The sequence below is a fragment of the Chiloscyllium punctatum genome, chromosome 7, assembly GCF_047496795.1.
Source record: "Chiloscyllium punctatum isolate Juve2018m chromosome 7, sChiPun1.3, whole genome shotgun sequence".
In the NCBI taxonomy this organism is placed as follows: Eukaryota; Metazoa; Chordata; class Chondrichthyes; order Orectolobiformes; family Hemiscylliidae; genus Chiloscyllium; species Chiloscyllium punctatum.
Genome location: NC_092745.1, coordinates 46,465,852 through 46,492,414, shown reverse-complemented (window position 1 = coordinate 46,492,414; position 26,563 = coordinate 46,465,852). Strand labels below are relative to the sequence as shown.

Here is a 26,563-nt window from a genome sequence, read left to right as displayed (position 1 = left end):
CCTTCTCATATTCTAATTTCTTCCTCCTGATTAGCATCTGAATTATTCTCTGCTATTCTTTATATTTTCTCCAATCATTTGATGTGCTACACATCTTCACCAAATCATATGATTTTTCCTTACGTCTGAAATACTCGTTCACTTCTTTAGTCAACCCTGGATAATGAATCCTCCCTTTGAACCTTCGGAATATATTGTACTGAGAGTTCTGGCATCGCCCCTTTAATGTTCTAGTCCGCCCCTTCAATTCTCTAATAATTGATCAATTAATGATCCATGACTAAGGGAGGTACCTCTATTGAACGTCCTAATCTTACTGAAAGTCTGATACCGACTCAGTATTCTGGACCCAATCTTTGTCTGCCTGTAACCATATCCCCATAATGGCTGCCGGATCATAACTATTTGCTTCTAAGTACACCAATTGAGTTTGTTATGAAGCTTGTGTATTCAGATACAGAGCTTCTCATTCTGTCAATGTGCTACCTTTATAACATTGATGGTGGATGTATTCCTTGACTCTTTATCTCTGATCATCCTGCTATTCTCTGTCTCCAATTCCCCAAGTTACTACTTTTCTCTCTGCCTTGGATTGACTTCTTGATTGGCTACATTTATGCAAACAAGATTCTTTTAATTTAAAGCCATCTCTTCTTTGCTACTTAAGTAGTTTGCAAGAAAACTGACCCGAGTACTTGTGCAGGCTATCCATTGGCACCGAGTCAACTTTCACCAGTACTGAGGCTAGCGCCACCTCACCCACACCACACTTCTCCTTAACCTTACTGTTAACCATCTTGCAATTGGGCCCGACCCTACTAAATCCTGGTTCAGAGGCCAGTGTGTGAACAGTAAACCAAATCAAAACGATGCGGTTGTTACTTTGCGTTCTCAAGCAGAAGTCACACTTCAGCCTTCAATGTTGAGTGGCCAACAAATGATTCCACAACTTGGATCATTAGCACAGATCATTACTGGGTTGCTATTTGTAGGAACTAGCTGTGCTTAAAAGAGTTGCTGTGTGCCTCTTAAATTACAACACTGACTACAATTCAAAAGGACTTAATTGGCTGTGAAGTGCCTTCTGATGTCGACAGACATAAAAAGGTGCAAAAGAAATGCAGCAGACTTAAAGTCAATTTGATTGATCCCCGATAATCACAAAATTGGTATTTTACTGCAGTTGGCACTGCCATTTTATTGCAAATTTAACTTGCGGGAATTTTGTAACTGAGTGCAAATACTTTCCAAATGTGATCTAACTCTTGTGCTGTTATTTCCATTCGAGCAGTTGCCATTAACAGCCCGATTCAATGTCAACTATATTAGCTCCCTCTCTTCCTCTATAATTCATGCAACTTGAGGAATCATGATTTGCTTAAAACCCTTTTTTTAAAAAATAAATTACGTCATTTTATCAAGAATACTGGAGATTGCACTTTGAAACTAGGCCCTCATTATAAGTGCCCACAGGAACAGTGTGCAAATAATCGGAAGTGCGTATCAGGAAATCGTTAGCATTCGAATGGAGTTTCCACCATTAGCAACCGAATTGGGATGCTCCTTTAGAATTGACAGCTGTCAGACAATCAATGTAAAACTGAGCCATAAGTGGTCTTTCAAGGAATGCTAAATAAACGTTGAAATCAAGCAAAGAACTGCAGATGCTGGAAATCTGACGCAAAAGCAGAAACAGCTGGAGAAACTCAGCAGGTCTGAGAGCATCTGTGGGGAGAGAGGGGGAGACAGGGGGACGAGTCAACAGTAGGGCCCAGTGTCAAGTGTGTGGTGCTGGAAAAGCACAACAGATCAGGCTGTGTTGAATTTCTAATGAAGGGCTTAAGCCTGAAACGTTGATTCTCCTGCTCCTCAGACGCTGCCTGACCTGCTGGGTTTTCCCAGCATCACGCCCTTGACTCTGATCTCCAGCATCTGCAGTCCCTACTTTCACCGAATAGGGTGCAGTGACCTTCTTCATTCTCACCTTTTCAGTGCGGTCATAACAGTGAATAACGCAGACGCTGTCGAACTCAAAACCATTGGTGCAGTTGTACATTCCCTCAAAGACTGGAGGAGGAGGATCGCACAACACGGGGTCACAGCCACCTTCCTCCCAATGTCCACCTTCCAAACACTGCAGCTTCAACAACTTTCTGTGAACACAAACAAACTGTAAGGCCAACAGAAATGGAGAGAGAAGTAACTCATACACTTTGTAAAACCAATGATCACTCCAAATGACTTAATCAGAATTTATATACTACAGAAGTGCTTGTTCATGTTTGAGATATTCTGCCCAATAGAGTTCTTCACTGTCACTCACACACTGTAACCCAGTGGAACGGTTCACTGTCACTCACTCTGTAGCCCCGAAGGAACTTGTTCATTATTACTTACGCTCTCGTGCAATAGAGTTACTCAGTTTAACTCCATAAGTTACATGTGCAGAAGTAGGCCATTCAGCCCATCATGTCAGCTTCACCATTCAACAAGATAATGGCTGATCTAACAGTCTCTGACCTCATTTTTCCACCTCATCTCAATAACCCTTCATTCTCTTTTTGGTTACAAATCTGTCCATCACAGATGATTGAATATACTTCATGAACCAGCCGCGACTGTGCTTGTGCTAAACCTATCCACATAGCAAGTTGGTATGGTATGGGCTAAACCTATCCACATAGCGAGTCGATAGGGGATACGCTAAACCTATCCACATAGTGAGTCGGTAGGTGATACACTGCCTGGCAGTGTGTGGGAGGCAGGTTCCCTTGAGGCATTCGAGATGGCATTGGATGGTTATTTATATCAAAATGGTGTGCAGTGATATGGCAAAAGGTCAGGAGATTGACACTCGCTAATAGAACCGGTGCAGGCACAATGGGCTGAAAGGCCTCTTCTGCATGTAACAAGTAGAGTTATAGAGTCATAGAGATGTTGCAGCATGGAAACAGACCGTTCAGTCCAACTCGTCCATGCCGTCCACATATCCTAACCTAATCTAGTCCCATTTGTCAGCACTTGGCCCATATCCCTCTTAGCAGAAGTGGGTACTGCAGATGCTGGAGATTAGAGTCAAGATTAGAGTGGTGCTGAAAAAGCACAGCAGGTCAGGCAGCATCCGAGGAGCAGGAAAATAGTCATTTCGGGCAGGAATCCTTCATCAAGGATTGTACAGGCTTTTGCCTGAAACATCGATTTTCCTGCTCCTCGGATGCTGCCTGACCTGCTGTGCCTTTCCAGCACCATTCTAATCTTGGCCCATATCCCTCTAACCCCTTCCTAATCATACACCCATCCAGATGCCTTTTAAATGTTGTAATTGTACCAGCCTCCACCACTTCCTCTGGCAGCTCATTCCATACAGGCACAACCATCCGTATGAAAAGGTTGCCCCTTAGGTCTCTTTGATGTCTTTCCCCTCTCACCCTGAACTTATACCCTCTGGTTCTGGTCACCCCCACCCAAGGGAAAAGACCTTGTCTATTTATCCTATCCCTGCCCTCATGATTTTATAAATCTCTATAAGGTTACCCCTCAGAACAAATCTCTGATTCTGTGATATGCTGAATAAAACATCTTAACTCTCCTCTCTCCAAATACCTTGTGGCGACAGAAATATCCCCACAAAATATCTTGGGTTGTAAAACTCATTGTTCCACCAGCTGTTAATGGCATAATAGACTAATAATGACTTAACCATATTTTAAAACCTAGCCTCCAATCTGTTTGCCCTGACACAACACCTGGCCTGACCTCATAACCTTTATTTACGCAACCTCGAATTTTCTGGCATTGATTTCCAATTGCCTATTTAGCCCCCATTCCACCTTAGTGCCAACCCCCTCACATAACAAAGACATTGAGTGGTTTGTGTTGGCTTTCAGAACTATTTACAGTGGCTTCTACATGCAACCTGACAATAAGCAGCTTCTGATATGCATTTTAGATCACTTTTTTTCCCAAATTTGTTTTCTTGTGCCCGGTCAAACATCAGATGAGAACACCACATGGGCTCCAACACCCTGCTTTACACAAGGAGCTGACTCACCAGGAGGTTGAACTTGATCTCATTGGGAACAGCCAAAAAAAGACTGCACAGCCACATACACACACACACACACACACACACCACACCTCCACCCCCACCCACCCTGTGCAGTGCATGTCCTCTGTTCCTTGAACAATCAAACACATCCAGTATGGCCATGAGGACACATGGGAAGCCTAAAGGAGCAAGAGTGGGTTAATGAGGTAATAACGCTGAAGATGACCATGGATTAAAATATATTCTGCCACTTTTCAGAAAAGAAAGCAGGGATTTTGAATACTGAACAGATATTCCTTCTTAATTATATAAAAAGTTAACTGAAACAGGTTAATAGGCTGGGACTTACTGAGACCCAGAATAGTGTACAACCAATTATTGATTCGCAAGTCACATTCTGAATCCATTTTAAGTAATTTAGGTAAATGCGCAGTGCATTTTGCATATACCATCGAGATAAGTTTTCATGGGGCAGCTTCCCTTTAACACTCTAACCAAGATAACACTTGTTAGTGCTTCACTAATGCGCTTCTCCCAACTTCTACATCTCAGTCAATTAATATTTCACACCATATTATAATAGCTATATGGGGGCCAATGAAGTGAATGTTATGAAGACCTGACTAAACCATCATAAACATTTCTGGCACAGCCATCCAGCTGAATGCCACTTTACAGCAACTGGTCCCTCATCCTTTAGTTTACAGCTTTTCAAGAGCATACATGCCCCAGCTCTCTTATTTTAAATGCAGTGATGATTTCAGCTTCTACCACCCTTTCATGTATCAGGAGTTCCAGACCCAACTACTTCTTGGTCAAAGAATTCCTCCTCAACTCACCTTGACCTCTGCCAATTGCTTTAAATCCACGCCCACCCCAGCTTGTGGCCTTTCTGGAAGTGAAATAAATTCTTCCTGCCCACCAGATTTATGATCCTCAATGTTCTGCAGCTCAATGAGATCTCTTCTCAGCTTCCACTGTCTCAAGGAAAATTACCCCAACCTATACTCGTAATGAAATTCTCCAGTCCTTATTGATATATTCAGTATCCTCTCTTGTGAAATCACATCCTTCCTGTGAGATGGTGACCAGAACTGTACACTGTTGTCTAGTAGCAGCCAAATTTGTGCTTTATACTGTTTTAGCATCACCATTCTGTCCATAACCTGTCCTCCCTTCCATACTATAGATGGCTGCGAAAGGTGTTTGCTTATGCAGCTGACCAGTCTGTTCTGATACCGTCAAAGAGTTCCACTACTCTTCTTAGAATCCTTACATTAATTGTGCAGCCCCTCGTCAAAGGCATTTCCTCACACTTCTTTGGACTGAATTCCATTTGCCACTATCCCAACCACCTGGCTAGTCCATTGATAACCTCTTGTACAGCTAATTATCTGAATCACCTTGTTTGGATATGTTATGACAGACCTCTGCAGCAGGTAGGAGTTGAACCTGGACCTCCTAGCTCAGAGGGACTGCGCTACTATAGCCCCTGGTTCCTGTCAGCTATAGCGTTCTAATACCAAGCCCTGTGAAACTCCACAGGAGTTTCGGATGAAGGGCTTATGCCTGAAACGTCAATTCTCCTGCTCCTCGGATGCTGCCTGACCTGCTGTGCTTTTCCAGCACCGTACTCTTGACTCTCATCTCCAGCATCTGCAGTCCTCATTTTCCCCCAGTTAAACTCCACAGAAACAACCTTGCAATCTAATATCCACATCAGCCTTTTGGGATACCTAATTGCTGGGAAAGTATGGAAAGACTTAGCTGATAGAGAGCAACAGGACACAAGTCAAAGGTAAACAACTGAGGTCACACTCTCAACCCCAAATTTAAATATTGCGCTGATGAAACTAACAGGAGAGAATGGAGGTAAAAGAATAATTTAACAAAGTGTTTCGGCAAACCAACAGCCCAAAGCAAACTTCATCTGATTTCACAGTAGCTGCATGATCTATACATTTTTTAAAAAATAAAGATTAATTCAATGAGAGAAAGATAGATAGATAGAAACTATAATTAGTTTCCTGGAAAAACCCACAGCAATCAGATCGAGTTAGCAGGGTTTTGTGGAAGGAAAACCATGTCTAACCAACCTGATGGAATTCTTTGAAGGAGCAAGATGGGCTATAGATACTGGGGAACATAATGATGTCCTGTACTTGGATTTCCAAATGACATTTTACAAGGGTGCCAAATAAAGGCTTTGAACAAGTAAGAGTTTATGATGTGAGAGTTATGATGGGGGACTTTAACTTCCCAGATATTGACTGGGAAAGCTATAGCTCGAGTTCGTTAGATGGGTCGGTGTTTGTCCAATGTGTGCAGGAGGGTTTCCTGACACAATATGTAGACAGGCCAACAAGAGGTGAGGCTATACTGGATTTGGTTCTAGGTAACGAACCAGGCCAGGTGTTAGACTTGGAGGTAGGTGAGCACTTCGGGGGCAGTGACCACAACTCGGTGACTTTTACTCTAGTGATGGAGAGGGATAAGTGTGCACTGCAGGGCAACAGTTATAGCTGGGGGCAGGGATATTATGATGCGGTGAGGCATGACTTAGGATGCGTGGATTGGAAAAATAGGCTTCAAGGGAAGAACACAAATGATATGTGGAGATTGTTCAAGGAAAAGCTAATGGGTGTCCTTGATAAGTATGTACCAGTCAGGCAGGGAGTAAAGGGTCTTGTGAGGGAGCCGTGGTTTAACAAGGAATTGGAATCCCTTGTGAAAGGGAAGAGGGCGGCCTATGTAAAGATGAGGCGTGAAGGTTCAGTTGGGGTGATTGAGAGTTATAAGGTAGCCAGGAAGGATCTAAAGAGAGAGCTAAGAGCAGCGAGAAGGGGACATGAAAAGTCCTTAGTTGGTAGGATTAGGGAAAACCCAAAGGCTTTCTATAGGTATGTCAGGAAGAAAAGGATGACTAGGGTAGGTATCGGTCCAGTCAAGGATAGTAGTGGGAAGTTGTGTGTGGGGGCAGAGGAGATCGGTGAGACTCTAAATCAATACTTTTCTTCAGTATTCACTCAGGAACAGGACATTGTTGCCGATGTGAATACTGAGTCACAATTAAGTAGAATGGATGGCTTTGAGGTATGTAGGGAAGAGGTGTTGGAAATTCTGGAAAGGATGAAAATAGATAAGTCCCCTGGGCCTGATGGCATTTATCCTAGGATCCTCTGGGAAACTAGGGAGGAGATAGCGGAGCCATTGGCCTTGATTTTTATGTCGTCGTTGTCTACGGGAATAGTGCCAGAAGACTGGAGGATAGCGAATGTGGTCCCCTTGTTCAAGAAGGGGAGCAGAAATAGCCCGAGTAACTATAGGCCAGTGAGTCTCACTTCTGTTGTGGGCAAAGTCTTAGAGAGAATTGTAAGGGATAGGATTTATGAACATCTGGATAGGAATAATGTGATCAAGGATAGTCAGCATGGTTTTGTGAAGGGCAGGTCGTGCCTCACAAACCTTATTGAATTCTTTGAGAAGGTGACCAAGGAAGTGGATGAGGGTAAAGCAGTAGATGTGGTGTATATGGATTTTAGCAAGGCGTTCAATAAGGTGCCCCATGGCAGGCTAATGCAAAAACTACGGAGGTATGGCATTGAGGGTGCATTAGAGGTTTGGACTAGGAATTGGCTGGCTGGAAGGAGACAGAGGGTAGTAGTTGATGGTATAGGTTCATCTTGGAGCGCAGTTACTAGCGGTGTTCCACAAGGATCTGTTTTGGGACCATTGCTGTTTGTCATTTTTATAAATGACCTGGAGAAGGGGCTTGAAGGCTGGGTGAGCAAGTTTGCGGATGACACGAAAGTCGGTGGAGTTGTGGACAGCGAAGAAGGATGTGGCAGGTTACAGCGCGATATAGATAAGTTGCAGAGCTGGGCAGTAAGGTGGCAAATGGAATTCAATGTAGCTAAGTGTGAAGTCATTCACTTTGGTAGGAGTAACAAGATGATGGATTACTGGGCTAATGGTAGACTACTTGGTAGTGTGGATGAGCAGAGGGATCTTGGTGTCCATGTACACAGATCTTTGAAAGTTGCCACCCAGGTAAATAGTGCTGTGAAGAAGGCATATGGTGGACTGGGCTTTATTGGTAGAGGAATTGAGTTCCGGAGTCCTGAGGTCATGTTGCAGTTGTATAAGACTCTGGTGCGGCCTTATCTGGAGTATTGTGTGCAGTTTTGGTCACCATATTATAGGAAGGATGTGGAGGCATTGGAACGAGTGCAGAGGAGGTTTACCAGGATGCTGCCTGGCATGGTAGGAAGATCGTATGAGGAAAGGCTGAGGCACTTGGGGCTTTTCTCATTGGAGAAAAGAAGGTTTAGGGGAGATTTGATAGAGGTGTACAAGATGATTAGGGGTTTAAATAGGGTTGACAGTGAGAACCTTTTTCCACTAATGAAGTCAGCTGTTACTAGGGGACACAGCTTTAAATTAAGGGGTGGTAGGTATAGGACAGATGTTAGGGGTAGATCTTTTACTCAGCGGGTTGTGAGTTCATGGAATGCCCTGCCAGTAGCAGTGGTGGACTCTCCCTCTTTATGGTCATTCAAGCGGGCATTGGACAAGCATATGGAGGTTATTGGGCTAGTGTAGGTTAGGTAGGCTTCGGTCGGCACAACATCGAGGGCTGAAGGGCCTATACTGCGCTGTATTTTTCTATGTTCTATGTTCTAAGTTACCACGCTGGTATGACCTGCCAGCAGAAAATATCGGCTTGTACATAATGTACAAATATACCAGACATTAACCATTTTCTCTTTAGCAGAATATGGTGAATGAGGTCCACACAGCTCCATGTATATTGAGACCTCCTCTTTCTACAATTTATATTAATGATTAGATAAGGTGAACAAGGGCATGGTGGTAACACTTGTAAATGACACAAAAGGTAGCTGAGAGAGTATGTCATGGAGAGGACAAAACAAGGAAGCAGACTGCGGCAGGTAACTATGCGAGCGGGCAAAAATCTGGCAGGTCAAGTATAATGTGGTAAAATGTTAAGTTTCTCACTTTGGCAGAAAGAATGAAAAAAAAGCAGGGTATTATTTAAATGTAGAATGGCAGCAACATTCTGATGTGCAGAGGGACCTATGTGATCCTGTGCATGAAGTCACAAACAGGCAGGTACGCAAATGATTAAAACGTTTGATGGAATGCTGTTCAATACCTCCATTACATGAGGTATTGAGCATAAAAGTAAACACATTGCACAGGACATTGGTGGGAGTGCATTACCAACACCATGTGAAGCTCTGATCTCTATATTTAAGGAAGACTTTAAATGCATTGGGATGGTGTTCAGCGGAAGTTTACTGGACTGACATATGGAATACCATAGATTGTCTTATGAGAAAAGGAAACATGGAATGGGTTAGGTTTGTCTTCATGGAGTTTAGAAGTGTGAGGGGTAACTTGACTGATGTGTGTATCTCTTCAAGTTCTGGTTTGTTCCTAATAGATTTTGGAGTACAGGTGGCACATGCTTATGGTGGTGATTGTGCGGTGTTAGGAACTCTTTGGAGATCATTCCTCTCCCAGCTTGGTGATCGAGAAATCCATGTTGAAATGAGGCTGCTCACCTCTATCGAAGAAACCTTGGAATGGAAATGATGAGAAAAGCTGCCACATCTCGCTTGTTAGATGCCTGACTCTCAATTTAACATTAACCAAAAGGATGTGCACAACGTGCATTAATAATGGATGAGAAGTTAGGGATTGAGAAGGAGTCGTCGATATGCATCTGTGCAAGGCCCCACATTCTATCAGAAAAAGAACCAAAACATGAAGATACTTTCCTTAAATGCATGTCCAAGGTAAAGATATTGGCAATCCCAAATGTAAAGTGTTGCACATTCATTGCAAAAAGTAGAGTCCTGTCACTCTGTATAACCTATATTCACTCACTCAGTATCCTCTTCATATCCATCTTCCTGCCAGTGGAAACATTTCCCCTTTATTTCAATGTCTCAAAAGCCTTCATAATTTTGAATATCTCTATTAAAACTTCCCCACTCCTTCAAGAACATTCTCAGTTCCTCCAGTCGTCCATGTGATCGAAGCCTCCTGACCCTGGGACCACTCCAGTGAATCTCCTTAAGCTCTGCACCTGCCCCATAAGGTTGGTTGCCGGAACTGGAGCGAAGGCTATAGCACAGGCCTGGCCTTTACTCAAGGGTTCAGCAGAACGAGATTACTTCTGCTGCTAATCCTTGATAGCCCAAATGCAAATACTCAGACTTTTTTTTTAAAAAGTGGGTGAGGCCTAACCCCGAGACCCTACACAGTAGGGCCTCCCTTCCTCCCACCCACCTCCTCTAACTTTACCAAGAGTCTGTAAAATTGGTAAGTTTTCAGGTTTTCTCTCTTTTTTTTAATTTTCTTCTCTTCTTTGTTTAACCCTGTGTGGACTTTCAGATTAGCAGGGTATGGCTGATAGGGCAGTTGCATGTTCCACCTGCAGAACGTGGCAGGTGAGAGACACTGCACACGTTTCTACCGACCACATCTGCGGGAAGTGCACCCAACTCCAGCTCCTGGAAAACTGAGTTCGGGAACTGGAGCAGGAGCCGGAGCCGGATGAACTGCGGATCATCCGGGAGGCTGCGAGAGAAGTTGAGAGGTGGCCAGTCCTCAGACACAGGATAAGGACAGCTGGGTTACAGTCAGGGAGAGGAAAGGGAATCAACGGTCAGAGCAGGGATCCCTTGTGGCCATTCCCCTCGGCAATATGTATACCGTTTTGGATACTGCTGGTGGGGACGGTCTACCAGGGCAAAGCCATAATTGTCAGGTCTTTGGCACTGAGGCTCAGAAGAGAAGGGCGGGGGGGGGGGAATAGAAAAGCATTAGTGGTAGAGGATTCAATAGTTAGACTGATTGACAGGAGATTTTGTGGTCAGGAACGGAACTCCCGAAAGGTGTGTTGTCTCCCCGGTACCAGGATCCAGGATGTCACCGATTGGGTTTACAAGATTCTGAAGGGGGAGGGTGAGCAGCCAGAAATCGTGGTACATATTGGCACCAATGATATAGCCAGGAAAGGGATGGAGGATCTGAAAAGTGACTACAGAGAGTTAGGTTGGAAGCTGAAGAGCAGAAAAAATAGAATAGTGATCTCAGGTTTGCTACCGGTGCCTCGAGACAGTGAGGTAAGGAACAGGCAGCGAGTGAAGCTTAACACCTGGTTGCAAGGTTGATGCAGGTGGGAGGGTTTCAGATACTTAGACCATTGGGATGCCTTCTGGGTAAGGTGGGACCTGTACATGAAGGAAGCGTTGCACCTGAACTGGAGGGACACAAATGTCCTGGGTGGGAGATTTGCTCGTGTGGTTTGGTAGGGTTTAAACTAGTTTGTAAGGGAATGGGAACCAGAGCTACAAATCTGAGAGGGGGATAATTGTAGATGGTGCAACGACAGGATGTAGTGAATCTATCGGGAATGTTGTTCACGTGATGACACAAAGGGATCAGTTAAAGTGTGTTTGCTTTAACGCAAAGAGTGTCAGAAATAAGAGTGCTGAACTTAGAGTATGGATCAGTACTTGGAATTATGATGTTGTAGCCATAACGGAGACGTGGGTTTCACAGAGGCAGTAATGGTTGCTAGATGTTCTAGGGTTTAGAACATTTAAAAAGAACAGGGAGGGTGGAAAAAGAGGAGGGAGTGTAGTATTGCTAATCAGAGAGTGCATCATAGCTACAGAAATGAAGGTTGTCGAGTTAAGGTTTGTCTACCGAGTCAGTATGGTGAAGTTAGGAATAGCAAGGGAACAGCTACCTCATTGGGGGCTTTCTATAGACCACCTAATAGCATTAGGGAGATTGAAGGAACTCATACGCCGGCAGATTTTGGAAAAAATGCAGATGTAGCAGGGTTGTTGTTATTGGTGACTTCAACTTTCCCAATATTGACTGGAACCTCCTTAGTGTAGATGGTTTGGATGGAGCCATTTTTGTCAGTGCATTCAGGAGGGTTCCCTTACTCCATATGTAGACAGGCTGACGAGGGGAGAGGCCATTTTGAATTTGGTGCTCGGCAACGAGCCAGGACAGGTGCCAGATTTCGCGGTGGGAGAACACTTTGGTGACAGTGACCACAACTGCCTCACATTTACCACAGCCTTGGAGAGGGAAAGGAGCAGTTACCAAGGGAAGATATTTTATTGGGGAAAAGGAAATTATGATGCTATCAGACAAGAATTGGGAAGTACAGATTGGGAGTAATTGTTCCACAGGAAGAGCACAATAGACATGTGGAGCCTGTTTAAGGAGCAGTTGTTGCGAGTGATGCCCAAATTTGTTCCTCTGAGACAGGCAAGGGGTAAGATTAAGGTGCCTTGAATAACAAGAACAGAGGGGCTTCTCGTCAAAAGGAAGACAGCAGCTTACGTAAGGTGGAGAGAGCAAGGATCTAGCACAGCTTTAGAGGAATACAGGTTTAATAGAAAGGAGCTCAGAAATGGACAGAGGAGACCCAGGAGGGGGCACGAAAAAGGCTTGGCAAGAAGATTAGGGAGAACCCAAAGGTATTTTACTCATATGTGAGGAATAAGAGAATGATCAGGGAGAAGGTAGGGCCGATCAGGGATAGCGGAGGGAACTTGTGTGTGGAGTCTGAGCAGATAGGGGAAATCCTAAATGAGATTTTTGCTTCAGTTTTCATTGAGGAAAGGGAACTTTTGCAAATGAAAACTTTAAGGAGCTGGGTAACAGGCTTGAACAGAATAAGACTAATGAAGTTAATGTGCTGGAAATTTTGGCAAACACTACGATTGTTAGGTCTCCAGGGCGAGACCAGATTAATCCTAGGTTGTTCTGGGAAGCGAGAAAGGAGGTTGCTCAGCCGCTGGCGAAGATCTTTGCCTCCTCACTCTACATGGGAGTCGTACTGGAGGATGGGAGGGAGGCAAATATTGTTCCTCTTTTCAAGAAGGGGAATAGGGAAATCCCTGGCAATTACAGACCAGTCAGTCTTATGTCTGTGGTCAGCAAGGTTTTGGAAAGAATTCTGGGGGATAGGATTTATGACTATTTGGAAAAGCATAGCATGATTAAAGCCAGTCAGCATGGCTTTGTGAGGGGCAGGTCATGCCTCACAAATCTTATTGAGTTCTTCGAGGAGGTGACGAGACAACTCGACAAAGGTCAAGCAGTGGATGTGGTGTATCTGGACTTCAGCAAGGCATTTGATAAGGTTCCCCATGGTAGGCTCATTCATAATGTCAGGAGGTATGTGATACAGGTGGATTCAGAATTGGTTGGCTGACTGAAGGCAGAGAGTGTTTGTAGTTCAGCCTGGAGGTCAGTGGTGAGTGGTGTCCTGCAGGGCTCTGTTCTTAGGCCTCTGCTCTTTGTAGTTTTTATAAATGACTTGGATGAGGAGGTCGAGGGGTGGATTAGAACATTTGCTGATGACACAAAGGTTGGAGGTGCCGTTGATATTATCGAGGGCTATTGCAGGCTGCAGCACGACAGAGACAAGATGCAGATGGCAGATGGAGTTCAACCTGGATAAATGCAAGAAGGTGCATTTTGGAAGGTCGAACTTGAATGCTGAATATAGGATTAAAGACAGGATTCTTTGCAGTGTGGAGGAACAGAGGGATCTGGGTGTGCAAGTACATAGATCCCTCAAAGTTGCGACCCAAGTGGATAGGGTTGTTAAGAAAGCATATGGTGTTTCGGCTTTCATTAACAGGGGGAAATCAGGTTTAAGAGCCATGAGATTTTGCTGCAGCTCTACAAGACCCTGGTGAGACCACACACTTGGAATATTGCATCCAGTTCTGGTTGCCCTATTATAGGAAACATACGGAGGCTTTGGAGAGGGTGCAAAGAAGGTTTATCAGGATGCTGCCTGCACTGGAGGGCTTGTCTTACGAAGAGAGGTTGACTAAGCTTGGACTTTCCTCTCTGGAGACAAGGAGGATCGAGGTATACAAGGTAATGAGGGGCATGGATAGAGTCAATAGCCAGAGACCTTTCTCCAGTGCAGGATTGACTGGCATGAGGGTTCATAGTTTTAAGATATTAGGAGGAGGGTATAGAGAAGATGTCAGAGGTAAATTCTTTACGCAGAGAGTTGTGAATGCATGGAATGCGTTGCCAGAGGTGATAATGGAAGCAGAGTCATTAGGGACACTTAAGCGAGCGCTGGACGTGCACATGGACAGCAGTGAGTTGAGGGGTGCGTAGGTTAGGTTATTTTATTTTAGATTAGGAATAATCCTTGGCACAACATCGTGGGCCAAGAGGCCTGTTCTGTGCTGTACTTTTCACTGTTCTATGTTCAGACACTGCACTAGAGCGGATGGACTGAAGGAATGTGGTTCTGACAGCTAATCTGATGAGTGGGAGCTACTAGGATCCGGTCAGTCCACCATCTTCTCTCTCTGCAAGAAGCTCACACCGAGAGTGTTGTAAAATGACTGGGATGATTCAGTCCAGTCCGCTTCCCACCCGCACCTTCAAAAGAAGTTAACCCCAACGCTCTCTTGCTTGGCATTAACACTAACAGAAGGATCAGGTTATGGCCCAGGTTCTTCTAGGAATGAACATGGAAGTACAGGAATGTTGAGAAGGCAGCAGCAATATACTGAAGAGTGAGGGGCTGGAAAGCAGGAGTTCGGAGCAGGAATGGTTGGGAAGTTTACAGGAAAGATGAGAGGATTTTTGATTATATTCCTCCTCCCCATCCTAGAATAGCTCCCCCCTGCTGTTTCATCCCACACCCTCCGCTAGACAGCAGAACATGTTCTCCAACTAAAGAGGCTGATAATCCAATCACTTTTGCCAATTGCTCTCTGTTGAAGAGAAGAGACTAGAAAGTCAATCGCTGCTGAGGGGCTGGAAGCAAAATAAGCTGTTAACAGAACAAAGAAGCATGATAAATGGGTAAAGCTGATTGATAGTAATTAACCCATGCACACTAAATCATGACACCAATACATACAGAGGGGGAAAGGGGAACAGTTCAGGGACAATGTGATGCCAATCACATTTGCCCTCTCGCTCAGTTGGATTGGACAGTCTCACAACAACTTTGATGCGTTAGATTCAAAGGTTGTCTCTTGTCACCCCTTCGCAGGATTGTTAACCATTTCCAATCACTGCACTCTGTTAGAAGGAATTCCCCTTGAAATTGGTGCACCTCACTGCAGCATACCTCTTTCTAGTAAAAGTACATGCCCTTGTGGCGAAACAGGAGACATCATTGCTGCAAGTGTGCTTCTTATTGCCTGGCCCAGACCTCCCAGCATGACTGTACATATCACAGTTCGGTACACTGAAACTCAAAAGGGCACATCGATTGCGGCCAAGTTTCATCCCTACACTCCTCAAGGGAGCACAGTCTCAGGGACCAGAACACCCTTCCTCGCCCAATTATTAACACACGATTATTGGAAGAAGTAGGGAGAATCCTTTGCCAAGTGTCACACGCAACTTCCATTTCAACAGCACCATTCAAGCTACACATTCATGTGTACAACCTCCCTCCCATGCAAAGGCACATGTGCACAGCCCTGCTCACCTACACAAGTGTGTAGTCTCACTCATATGCACATATGGCTATGTAGGTCCATCTTTCTCTCTCTCTCGATCTTTCTCTCTCTCTCTCTCTCTCTCTATCACACACACACACACACACACCCTGGTTGAATGCATTTATGTACATAACCACTCACACTAACAGTAGGGACATTGGGTTAAAACCAGCTGCGAATTGCCAGTAAAACCAATACTCCAGACAGACTTGGAGAGTGGAGTATAAACATATGTGAGCATGTAATATTGTACCCAGAACACCAAATGTCTGAAGAACAAACAATTATTTCCAAGTAACACAGTGAACATTACTATGAATAAAGTCTGTTTCAGGAATTGAATTAATTTCAATGAATATAAGATGTGTTGTGGCTGTCAAGGTCCAGGAGTTTCTAGGGCAATTTCTTGCTGTTTTCACTCTTGGGAGCACTGACTTCAAGAATTTGGCATTAGCTTTCAGTATTGGACAAGGGACAGCACAGGTCCTGACTGTATCTGGATCCATCACTCTAAAGAATCAATCAGTCAGTCAGTGGCCATCTCTTTCTGAATCAGAACAGAGAGGAAGGAAGACTGAAACAAGGGAAGAGGACAAGAGAACAACTGAAAGGGGGGAAGAGGCAATAGATAGCAAGGAAGCCTGATTATGTATGTCCAGTTGGTCAAACTACTCCTTCTACTGATATTGCATATAATCAGTGGCTAACATGATAGAGTTGTGAAGGTGTCACATAATCAGTATCTCTACATAAACTGCTAATTATAGGTCAGTGTGAACTCTCACTGGGCCGATCCACAGGTCTCAATCATATGTTATATAACAAGGTCTTTGTGATACAAGACTGATTTGAAGGTGCTGGTGTGGGACTAGGGTGTACAAAGTTAAAAATCGCACAACAACAGGTTATAGTCCAACAAGCTTATTTGGAAGCACTAGCTTTCGGAGCTCCGCTCCTTCATCAGATGATACAAGACCACGGAACTGTTTCTAGCTCACACCACTTCTTCAGATCAATTTGGCCCCTTTGTTAATTCCATGAGTTTTCTGCTCAAAGCATTCATGATCCACTGAACTGGCCACAAACTTCAAGTGCACACTCATATCCTGGGGTCAACATCTGTGGCCCTATATTTCACATACAGATTCCTTCTGATACGTTCATGGGAGATTTGTGTTCAAGAATACGTGAAAGGTACCTCTCCTCTTGCTTTTATCGCTGTCCCGTTTCATGTGTGCTTTCAAGCATTGAGTAGTACAGACTGCAGCTATCTCTATGAATTCATTGCACTGCACAATACTATCCACGAATGTTAGGAGCCCTGTCTCTAACCTGATCGGATCAGTTGTGCTGACCGTGGAATGGGATGAATGAAACTATATAATACACTATGTTATATTGTTCTGACTGAGCTCCTGCACAGTGTGGGCAGATAAGTCTACAAGAGCTCAGGCAAACTCAAAATAGATTTAGAATCTTTCACAGCATAAGTGGTAACAGGATACACTGATGCATGGACACAGTGGCACACAGACAGAGAGACAGACACACACACACGCACACACACACATATGCAAACAGGCTCACAGGAAATAATTTGTATTTACACAGCTTGTTCAAACAGTGTATTGCAAGGTATTTCAGAGTATCGATGACCGAGCAGAATTTGGCAAGGAATCATATAAACAGATACATTTGGTCAAAGAGAAGAAGCATCTTAGACGAGGAGTACGGTTTTGACAGGGACTATCAGGACGGAAACCCTCTGTAGCTAGAGCTGCTGCAGCCAGTGGTGGAACACAAACACATACTCAAGTTCCTCTGGGAGTTGGAAGGTTGCATTTACAAACACAGCCCTTCCTGAGCATGTGGAGTGAGGATGATGTAGACAGACTCCGGACTCCCTACCTGCCCTGCAGCCGTTAAACTCAGCACTGGGCAAGCCTGCTCCCTCCAGAGGGCATCCCGAGGCTACTCCGGTTACAGCTTCACCATTTGAACTCAGACTGGGCTGCTCGTTCTCTGGTCTAGAGGAAGTGGAGGAAGGCTTACTCACTTTCTGGATCTCTTGTCGGGATTCCCACGGACGTAGTAGCCAGGGGCACACTTGTATCTGCAGACAGAACCAACGTCATGAGCTCCCTGTTGACACTTTGGCACCAGCAGCTTGGCATTAGCGATTGGTGGCGGTGTATGGCATTCCACCTTGCAGTACGCCTCGGGCAGTGACCACAAGCCATCTGCCATACACATCAATGAGTGGTTCTCTCCTGAAGAGAAAAAGCAATGAATAGAGTGGCAGCTTCATCATTCTCTTGATTCTATCCTGCAGCTTAACATAAGGAACCTGCAACATGCTCAGGTATCATACATACATGCCTCCATCTAAAGATGTGAAGAATGCCCCTTCCCCCCCTCAGTGCTATTTTAATGCATACTCAGTTTTATTTTAGGTATAAATTGTTGGCAGCTCTCGGGATTTTAAAAGGTTATGACAACAGCATATTTCACAAACATAAAACCCTCGAAACACAGAATTCCAAATTGGAACCATATGTTTGCAAAAAGCCCAGCGTTATTCCACTGATCAATCAAAGGACAATGCTGATGAACGGTGACACTGTTCTGAGCAGCAGCTTGGCAGGACTTCACTCCTCAACAGTCTCCGAAACAGTTTAACTCACTCGCTGCCGAACGTGTTCCCTCTCCCAAATGCATTCGAGCATCGGAAAGGTTTATCCTGCTGCTCAGACGCCCACATTTGCCATTCAGACTGCGCACAGGGCCAAAGCCATTAACCTCACGGTGAACTCATGGTTTTCCACGTGTTTGATTGGCCAACGTTGCCCAATAAACCCTCTGCAAATCTGGCTCTCGCCAGAGACACTGTGCTGCTGATCAGAGGGACAATGAAAGATTGCCCCCCCCATTCAGACAACTTGAGTCAATTGTTCACCAGTGAAGTCCTGCAGAGTCAGTGTTTCCAGCAGTGACATGCCCCTGTTGGTTACAGGCTACCTAGTTCCAAAGCTGGAGGGCTCCAGTGTTTCAACAATTGACCGTCGGCCTGACATTCAGACATTACACAAACCCCAGCTGGAAATGGCTGCTGACAATGCACTGAATGCCTGCAGACTTGGCAGCTCAGAAGTGGATTCCAATTCAGTCGATCTTCTTCACTTTCCTGCTAAAAGGCAGGTCCAACCCCTGAGCTCCACAACCTCCAATGTGGGTAAAAGCGAGGCAGCAAGGTCCTGAATCCAACTCCAACTGGAAGGCAGGTCCAATCCCATGCTGTGAGCATTGGGTGTGATCCACTGATAACCATACCAACAGCCTGCCCCCACAGGAGTCCAACACACAGTTTTCTATACACAATATAACTCTGTGCCTATGGATGGTGATGGCCAGGGCTGTGAGTTCTTCCCATTGCACAGTTAACCAGGAATGTCTCCCACTCTTGCTATCAGTCACGGGCATACGTTGGAAGGATTCACAAATTGTTTGACAAAAGCATCATGCTCTCATCAGGATTATACCCGAATGCCAAATTTCAAATGGAAAAACTGCATAAGAAAAGGGTGCTGACTGGTTGGCAAGTGGCCTCAGAACAGTAAAGGTTTTGTCATGATGAATGCACCAGTTAATGATGAGTGACTTTTAACTGCCAAATTTAGTTTGAACATTAAATCAGACAGGCTAATTAGACTGGTCAAGATCTTGCCCGAAGGCATGAATGAGAATAGCAGTCATCTATTTTGTTGAGTTGAAATAAGTGCAAAGTGTGTACATGTTCTATCTCTCTGCAAGAAAATATGGCCCTACCTATTAATTTGTGTAGCTTCTAGTACTTGCAATTGTGTTAAAGTTTCTAGAATTGCCATGAAGGTTTGTATAGCTGAAAACATACACTAAAGGCTCAAAGAATGAGAGTTTAAGTTCTACCATGCCCACCTCTAGATACCCAGAGACGGTGCTACCTACCCCCAGTGTTGATGGGTTAGTTACAATAGTATGGCTTGCTCGGTGTCTTGAGGGTTTGAATGTTGTCAGCAGCACTTGAAGGTTGTCTATTACATCCCGGGAGTTAGATATTGCAGAGCCAATGCTTTTACACTCAGGCAACACCAGGAACCTTGATGAGGTCACAGAATAGATAGTCATCAAATCTGGTAAATCTGACCACACTGCGTCACTAACAGGTGTTTTCCAAAAGTCAGCAAAATGCAGGCTGTGGCATGTAACTGCCGGTAGGTAACAGAGTGTTACTCTCTGCTGATGTAGATGTGTTCTTCATTGTGGCCCAACATCATCAGGGATACAAAATATGCAAGACTTCAAAACAGAGTTACACACAGACCAGCAATCATTTAAATTGATGGTGGAACAGCCTGGAGTGCCTGAATTATCTTATGCCTCACATCCCCAGTCAACATTCACCTGTAGCCACCCGTAGCATGACCAGCAACTGAAAGGTCACCTAATAACCTCAGGTACATGCGGAGGGATAGGCAGGTCAATGCAGTAACTCCCTGAACCAGAGTTCGTCTGAATCTCTGTTGCCTGTCTCCAATTCTCACCATGTTCCGTTTCCCTATCACCCCTGTACTCACTGACCTACATCAGCTTCTGGCCTTGATTGTAAAAATTTCACTCTGGATTTTATCATGGTCCCATCTTTCCCTACTCTGTAATCTCCTCCAGCAACAAAACTCTGAGGTATCAGTGTTCCTGAACTCTGGAGAGTCCTCCCTACCCTACCTAAGCACTCCTTAAAAGCCATCTGTTTGACAAAGCTTTAGAACATCTTCTCCAACATTGCTTTATGCAGCTTGTTGCATAATGTTTCCTGAGAAGTGCTGTTTGGGTGCACATACATGCCTGTCACATTAGCAGCCTTTGGAATTTAAATTCTCCTCAGCTCCAGTAACAATTATTGAAAAGGTTCATCCGCTCCCTCCAAGTTTCCAAAACCCTTGAAAACTTAAAAAAAAGAGAAAATATCTTGTGTAATCTTCAAAATGAATGTGGAAGATTCTTCACTGGCTATGTATTTCTGTGTTAGTGAAATAATTAGCAAGGAGGAGTTAATTATTCCGTCGCTTTACATAGCAATTGACAATCTACTGCATAGGAGAGTGAACAAAGTTTTATGTTTTAGTGTCCAAACAGTTCTGTGCCATTGATATTTTATTCCCTTGTTCTATAAGTGCTAACTAATTAAAGCCTAAAAGTACAACTGACTGAAGTAACTGGTCACCTACTAAAGGTCAGGAGGGTCCCTTAGTGAAAAAATGGTTTGGCAACCAATTGTCGAACTAATCTAAGACTTAAGGTGCTCTTTTTCTTAGTTAAGGATGGAACACATTCACACAACAGGGCAAATGAAAATTCTCCACTTAGTCTTTGAATACAACTAAGGTGCTCATCTCTGGTATCATTCTGGGACATTGGCTCCACACTCTGCCCAAAGTGGTGCACAGAACTGAATACAACATACCAGCTAAAGCCTAACCAGTGAGTAATAAAAGGTTTATTAAAATTTCCATGCATCATAAGCGACTCTTAGATAGGCACATGGAAGATTGTACAATGAAGGGTATGTAGGTTAGTCTGATCTTAGAGTAGTATAGAAGGCCAGCACAACATCAAGGGCTGAAGGGCCTGTACTGTGCTGTACTGTTCTATGTTCTATGAATTCAGGTCTGTTCTGCTGAGTGTAAGAAGTGAAGTTACATGATTCACACTGCTCGAGGACACTGACAAGAGGGTCATATAGGATCCTTCTTTATTCATTCACAAGATGATGACATCATATGCTCGTCAACATTTATTGCTCTTCTCTAATTACCCAGAGGGCAGTTCAGAGTCATACACATTGCTGTGGATCAGGAGTCACATGTAGACCAGACCAGGTAAGGATGGTAATTTCCTTCCCAAAAGGAAGGCTCACATTAGTGAACAAGATGGGTTTTTCCAACAATTGACAATGGTTTCATGGTCATTAGGTTCCTAATTCCACATTTTTTTTCTGGAATTCAAATTCAACCATCTGCTGTGGATTTGAACTCAGACCTCCAGGACATACCTGGATTTTTGGATTAACAATCTAGCAATAGTGGTTAGCACTGCCGCCTCACGGCACCAGGGTCCCCGGTTCAATTCCAGCCTCGGGCGACTGTCTGTGTGGAGTTTGCACATTCTCCTTGTGTCTCGGTGGGTTTCCTGCGGGTGCTCTGGTTTCCTCCCACAATCTAAAGATGTGGAGCTTAGGTGATTTGCCATGTTAAATTGCCCCATGGCATTCAGGGATGTGTAGGTTGGATGCATTAGTCAGGGGTTAAATGTAGGGGAATGGGTCTCTCTTTGGAGTGTCAGTGTGGACTTGTTGGACTGAAGGGCCTGTTTCCACACTGTAGGGATTCTATGATCTCTTTACCACTAGGCCATCACCTCCCCTTGAGATCCTACTTGCCAACAGCAAGATTGAGAAGCAATCTTCTGAGAGGGGGGCCTCCTAATTGGTCACCACTGGACCCACCTTCCAATTAAGGTCAGTGGATGGATTTCAGATGCTGCCCACCCAATCACATTGCCAGCTGCTCTGTAGGCATGGCAGTCCCACTGGGAGACCTTTTGCTGAGCCAGGTTGGATACCATGAGGGCATGTCAATGCAAAGGTACCCTGACTGGACTCCCCATCAAGTTGGTCACCCTGAAGGGGAACTACATCCATTGGGTCCATATGGGTCACAATGTCAGCATTATATTGATTATAGCTTTGCACTTTATGCCTCCAACTCTGAGGGGCTCTCTAGCCTGCCTCAAGCCCCTCACTGAGCTGGGAATCATTTGGAATTGAGCAACAGAAGTTGTGGTCCACATGATAGGCCACCTGTAGGAAAGCATCGTCAGTGGCAGGAATGCTTTGGGGAGCTACACTGAAATGGGAGCCAGCCCCTATTTTCCCTGTCTCCTAACCTCAAAGCCTATCACTAAGAAGATTCAGCCCTTCAATTCACATCAATGTGATGAGGACCATCATCACATTTTGTGCCAGTCAAAAAAGTTTTGACATAAATTGGATTTGTATGCAACAAGTGACTGATCATTCATACTTTGGCAGCACAGCTACTTAAAGCCAAGACCACAGGCTGGCACATTCACCTGCTATACTGGCAGGATAAAACATTTGCCAACAGTGAGGTCTGCTGATCAAGAACTCTTTTAAGGGCATTAAAACCTGCCATCTGTGAAGAGGTAATGAGAGGAGAGCGGAGGTGGTCACGACCTGATTATTAAACTGATTCTTATATCAGTGGAACTATTTTAATAATTCAGAGAACGTGAGTCCACATCAAACTGTGGCAATTTCAGAACTTGAATTTAAATAGAACGTCTAAAAATTTCCAGACAAGAAGAGTTGCAAATTGATTAACAAAGCTGCTGTAAGAACCTTGGGAAGGGGCTCTAGTTGTAGAAGCTGGTCTGGCCGAGGCACGTTTATGCCAATGTGATTGACTCTTAGCTGCTCCCGATTATAGCCTGGTCAATACTTGGTATTATCAAGCCTTTACCAAGCACTGAAGCAAATCAAAGGGTAGGGGTTCAGTGCAACCTTCTTTTGACAACTAGTAAAGGACAACCAAAGGCTGGGCATGTCATCAAAGGCCAAACTCAAAGAATCAGCTTTTTTTGTTTAAACATCTAGTTTAAAAAAAAGTATCACCTTTCCTCACTTCATCCACCTGAATCATTCATTCAGTTTCTCTTTCTACAGTTGCTGCCAGTGGTGTCCTCGTCAATATTCCCATCTCAAGCAACACTAGAAAATTAGACAATAGACTTGTTATGCTCTTTTATAATGAGCTGTGGAGCTTTGTAGTTGAGCTGCTATATTTGCCTACAGAGTGATGGTGACTCCACTCCAATGCAAGTAATCTGCCTGGGATCACATTGGAACATCGTGAAGATATAAGAGGCTCCATATAAATGGAAGTTCTTATCAGAGAATCATTGTAAAATCGTTACAGTGTGGAGGCAGGGCACTGGCCCATCGAGTCCACACCAACCCTCTGAACAACATCCCACTCAGACCCATGCCCCCTATCTTATCCCTGTAACCCTGCATTTCCCATGGCTAATTCACCTAGCCTGCACATTCCTGGACACTCTGGACAATTTAGTACAGGTCGTGCTACTATAACAAGTGTTCCAAAAGTGGGAATTGGCTAGAACATGATTCACCAACTGTGGATATTGTTTGGATAACATGAACCTTCTGCTGAACGGGTATAGCGACTTTCTATTAGCCATCTTCTACAGCTTAATTTTCCATAGCACGATGTGGTAAAGGAACACAACTGTCACATTATAGCAGACCAACCTGTATGACCAATCCACCTAACCTGCACAACTTTGGACCGTGGGAGGAAACCAGAGCAACTGGAAGTAACCCATGCAGACACGAGCAGAATATGCAAACTCCACACAGTTGCCCAAGGCTGGAATTGAACCGGGGTCCCTGGCGCTGTGAGGCAGCAATGCTAACCACTGAGCTCATTTTCAGTGCTGCCTCTTTTCTCCCTTTCCCAATCCCCTACACAAATTCCACCCTAAAATTCTTCTCTTGCCTTGCTCTTCCTCCTCCATGATGAATTATCACTTGATTTTGGCTTGACATTTTACTTCTTTTCCAACCTAGTTTACTGCATCAGGTGCTCCTGATGTGGTCTTCAATCGGGGAGACCAAACATTAACTTAGGGAATGTTCGCCGAGCATCTCAGCTGGGCCTGCAGGGGCCGACCGGACCTCCCAGTCACCGCCCATTTTAAATCCCCTTCCTACTCCCTTTCCAACATGACCATCCTTGGCCTCCTCCATTACCACAATGAACCAAACTGCAAATTGGAGGAACAACACCTCACCTTCCACCTGGGCAGCCCAGAGGACTCAACACGGAGTTCTCCAATTTCAAATAGCCTCCCTTCCCTTCCCAGCCCCTCTCCCTCCCTTCCACTCCTCCCAGCATCTACGGGAGTCATTTCCCCCATTGACCAACCAGATCACACCCTCTACCTGTCTTCACCTATTCCCATTTCTCCACCCTGCCCCCACCACCCCTTTATCTGCAGCTCCCCCTTACACCCACCTCCAATCCTGAAGAAGGGTTACACCTGAAACGCCCACTTCTCCACCTCCTGATGCTGCTTGGCTTGCTGTGCTCTTCTAGCCTCCTGCTTGTCCACCTGACTTTTTTTTTTACTTCTACACACTATAATACACAGGTCCCAATCTCAAACATAATGCAATATACAATTTTATCATCTGAGAGGCACCTACAGCTTGACTTGCCTCTTCCTTAAAATGAAAATATTAATGTTCATACTTCTACAGGGGTTAAGCACAGAAAATAAAAAACACATCGCACATCTAAGCCACCAGGATAGGATGCCACAAATGGTAGAGACAACTCCATCTAGAAAATCCAATGTTTCTAAGAAGTCTGCTTTGAATGGATGGGGGGGGTGGTGGGGGGAATAAAATCTCCTTACCATTAAATTATGACAAACTACTAAACTCTCAAAAATGCTTCCAAAGCTGACGAGCAAAAAAAACGTTGCACTGAAATTGAACACTGAATAATCAAGGTTATTAATCCGAGAAAATTAGAGTAACTTGTGTGCTTTATTTTATGTTGCCCTGGCATTGCACACTGCAATTCAAACTTGCTTTTCTGTACCAGTTGGTCCCTGGTATTGCAGGCTCAAAAGGAGTGTATAAAACTACTGTCAGTGATCGTGACTATGATATCTTTCATCGATCGTAATAAACACCCATTTGGTTCACCAATGTCCTTTAAAGAAGGAAATCCACCATACCTTTCTAGTTTGGCATACATATGCATCCAGAACCACCAGAGTGTGGTTTACTTTTAACTGGGAGAAAGTGAGGACTGCAGATGCTGCAGATCAGAGCTTAAAAATGTGTTGCTGGAAAAGCGCAGCACGTCAGGCAGCATCAAAGGAGCAGGAGAATCGACGTTTCGGGCATAAGTCCTTCTTCAGGAAGAAGGGTTTATGCCCGAAACGTCGATTCTCCTGTTCCTTTGATGCTGCCTGACCTGCTGCGCTTTTCCAGCAACACATTTTTAAGCTCTTAACTGGCCAACATTATAGATAGATAGATTCCCTACAGTGTGGAAACAGGCCCTTCAGCCAACCAGTCCACACGCGACCCTCCAAAGAGTAACCCACCCAGACCCATTTCCCTCTGAATAATGCACCTAACACTATGGGCAATTTAGCATGGCAAATTCACCTGATCCGCACACCTTTGGACTGTGGGAGGAAACCGGAGCACCTGGAGGAAACCCACGCAGACACAGGGAGAACGTGCAAACTCCACACAGACAGTCGCCAGAGGTGGGAATTGAACCTGGGACCCTGGTGCTGTGAAGTAGTAGTGCTAACCACTGAGCCACAGTGCCACCCTTATGATAATTCTGGACAAGTTAAATTGGATCGAAACCTGATTTGATAGACCATGAAGTTTTATTTTTGCAATTTGTCATAGAGGTCAGAGGTAGAAACAAAATGCACACAAAGGATTAATCACTGCCAGTTGGAGAGCAATGTGGGAAAATGCAAACTTGATCATTTTGGCAGGAAGAATATAAAATTAGCATATTATTTAATTGCAGTGAGTGCAGAAGTCTGCAGTATGTAAGGGACTGGATGGCTTTGTAAATGAATCACAAAAAGGTAGCATACAGGTACAGCAAACAATTAGGAAGGCAGATGGAATGTTGGACTTTACAGCAGGAACTGGCGAACTTGCTACAACTGTACAGGTTGTTGATGGGAATTGTGCACAGTTTTGGTCTTCCTTAAAGCGGGATATAATTTGGAAATAGCTCAGAGAAAGTTCACTCAGACAATTACTGAGAATGAAGGGACTATC

General features: G+C 44.4%; 1 protein-coding gene across 1 annotated transcript in view; it reads right to left on the bottom strand.

Moving 5' to 3' along the window:
• Positions 1-26,563, bottom strand: part of LOC140479625 (pappalysin-2-like) — a 409,230-nt gene that overhangs the window by 116,558 nt on the left and 266,109 nt on the right. The window contains exons 16-17 of the mRNA XM_072573508.1: positions 17,657-17,870; positions 1,985-2,153 (exon numbers count right to left, since the gene is read on the bottom strand). Coding sequence (XP_072429609.1) covers positions 1,985-2,153; positions 17,657-17,870 — 383 coding nt within the window. The remainder of the gene's footprint in view (positions 1-1,984; positions 2,154-17,656; positions 17,871-26,563) is intronic.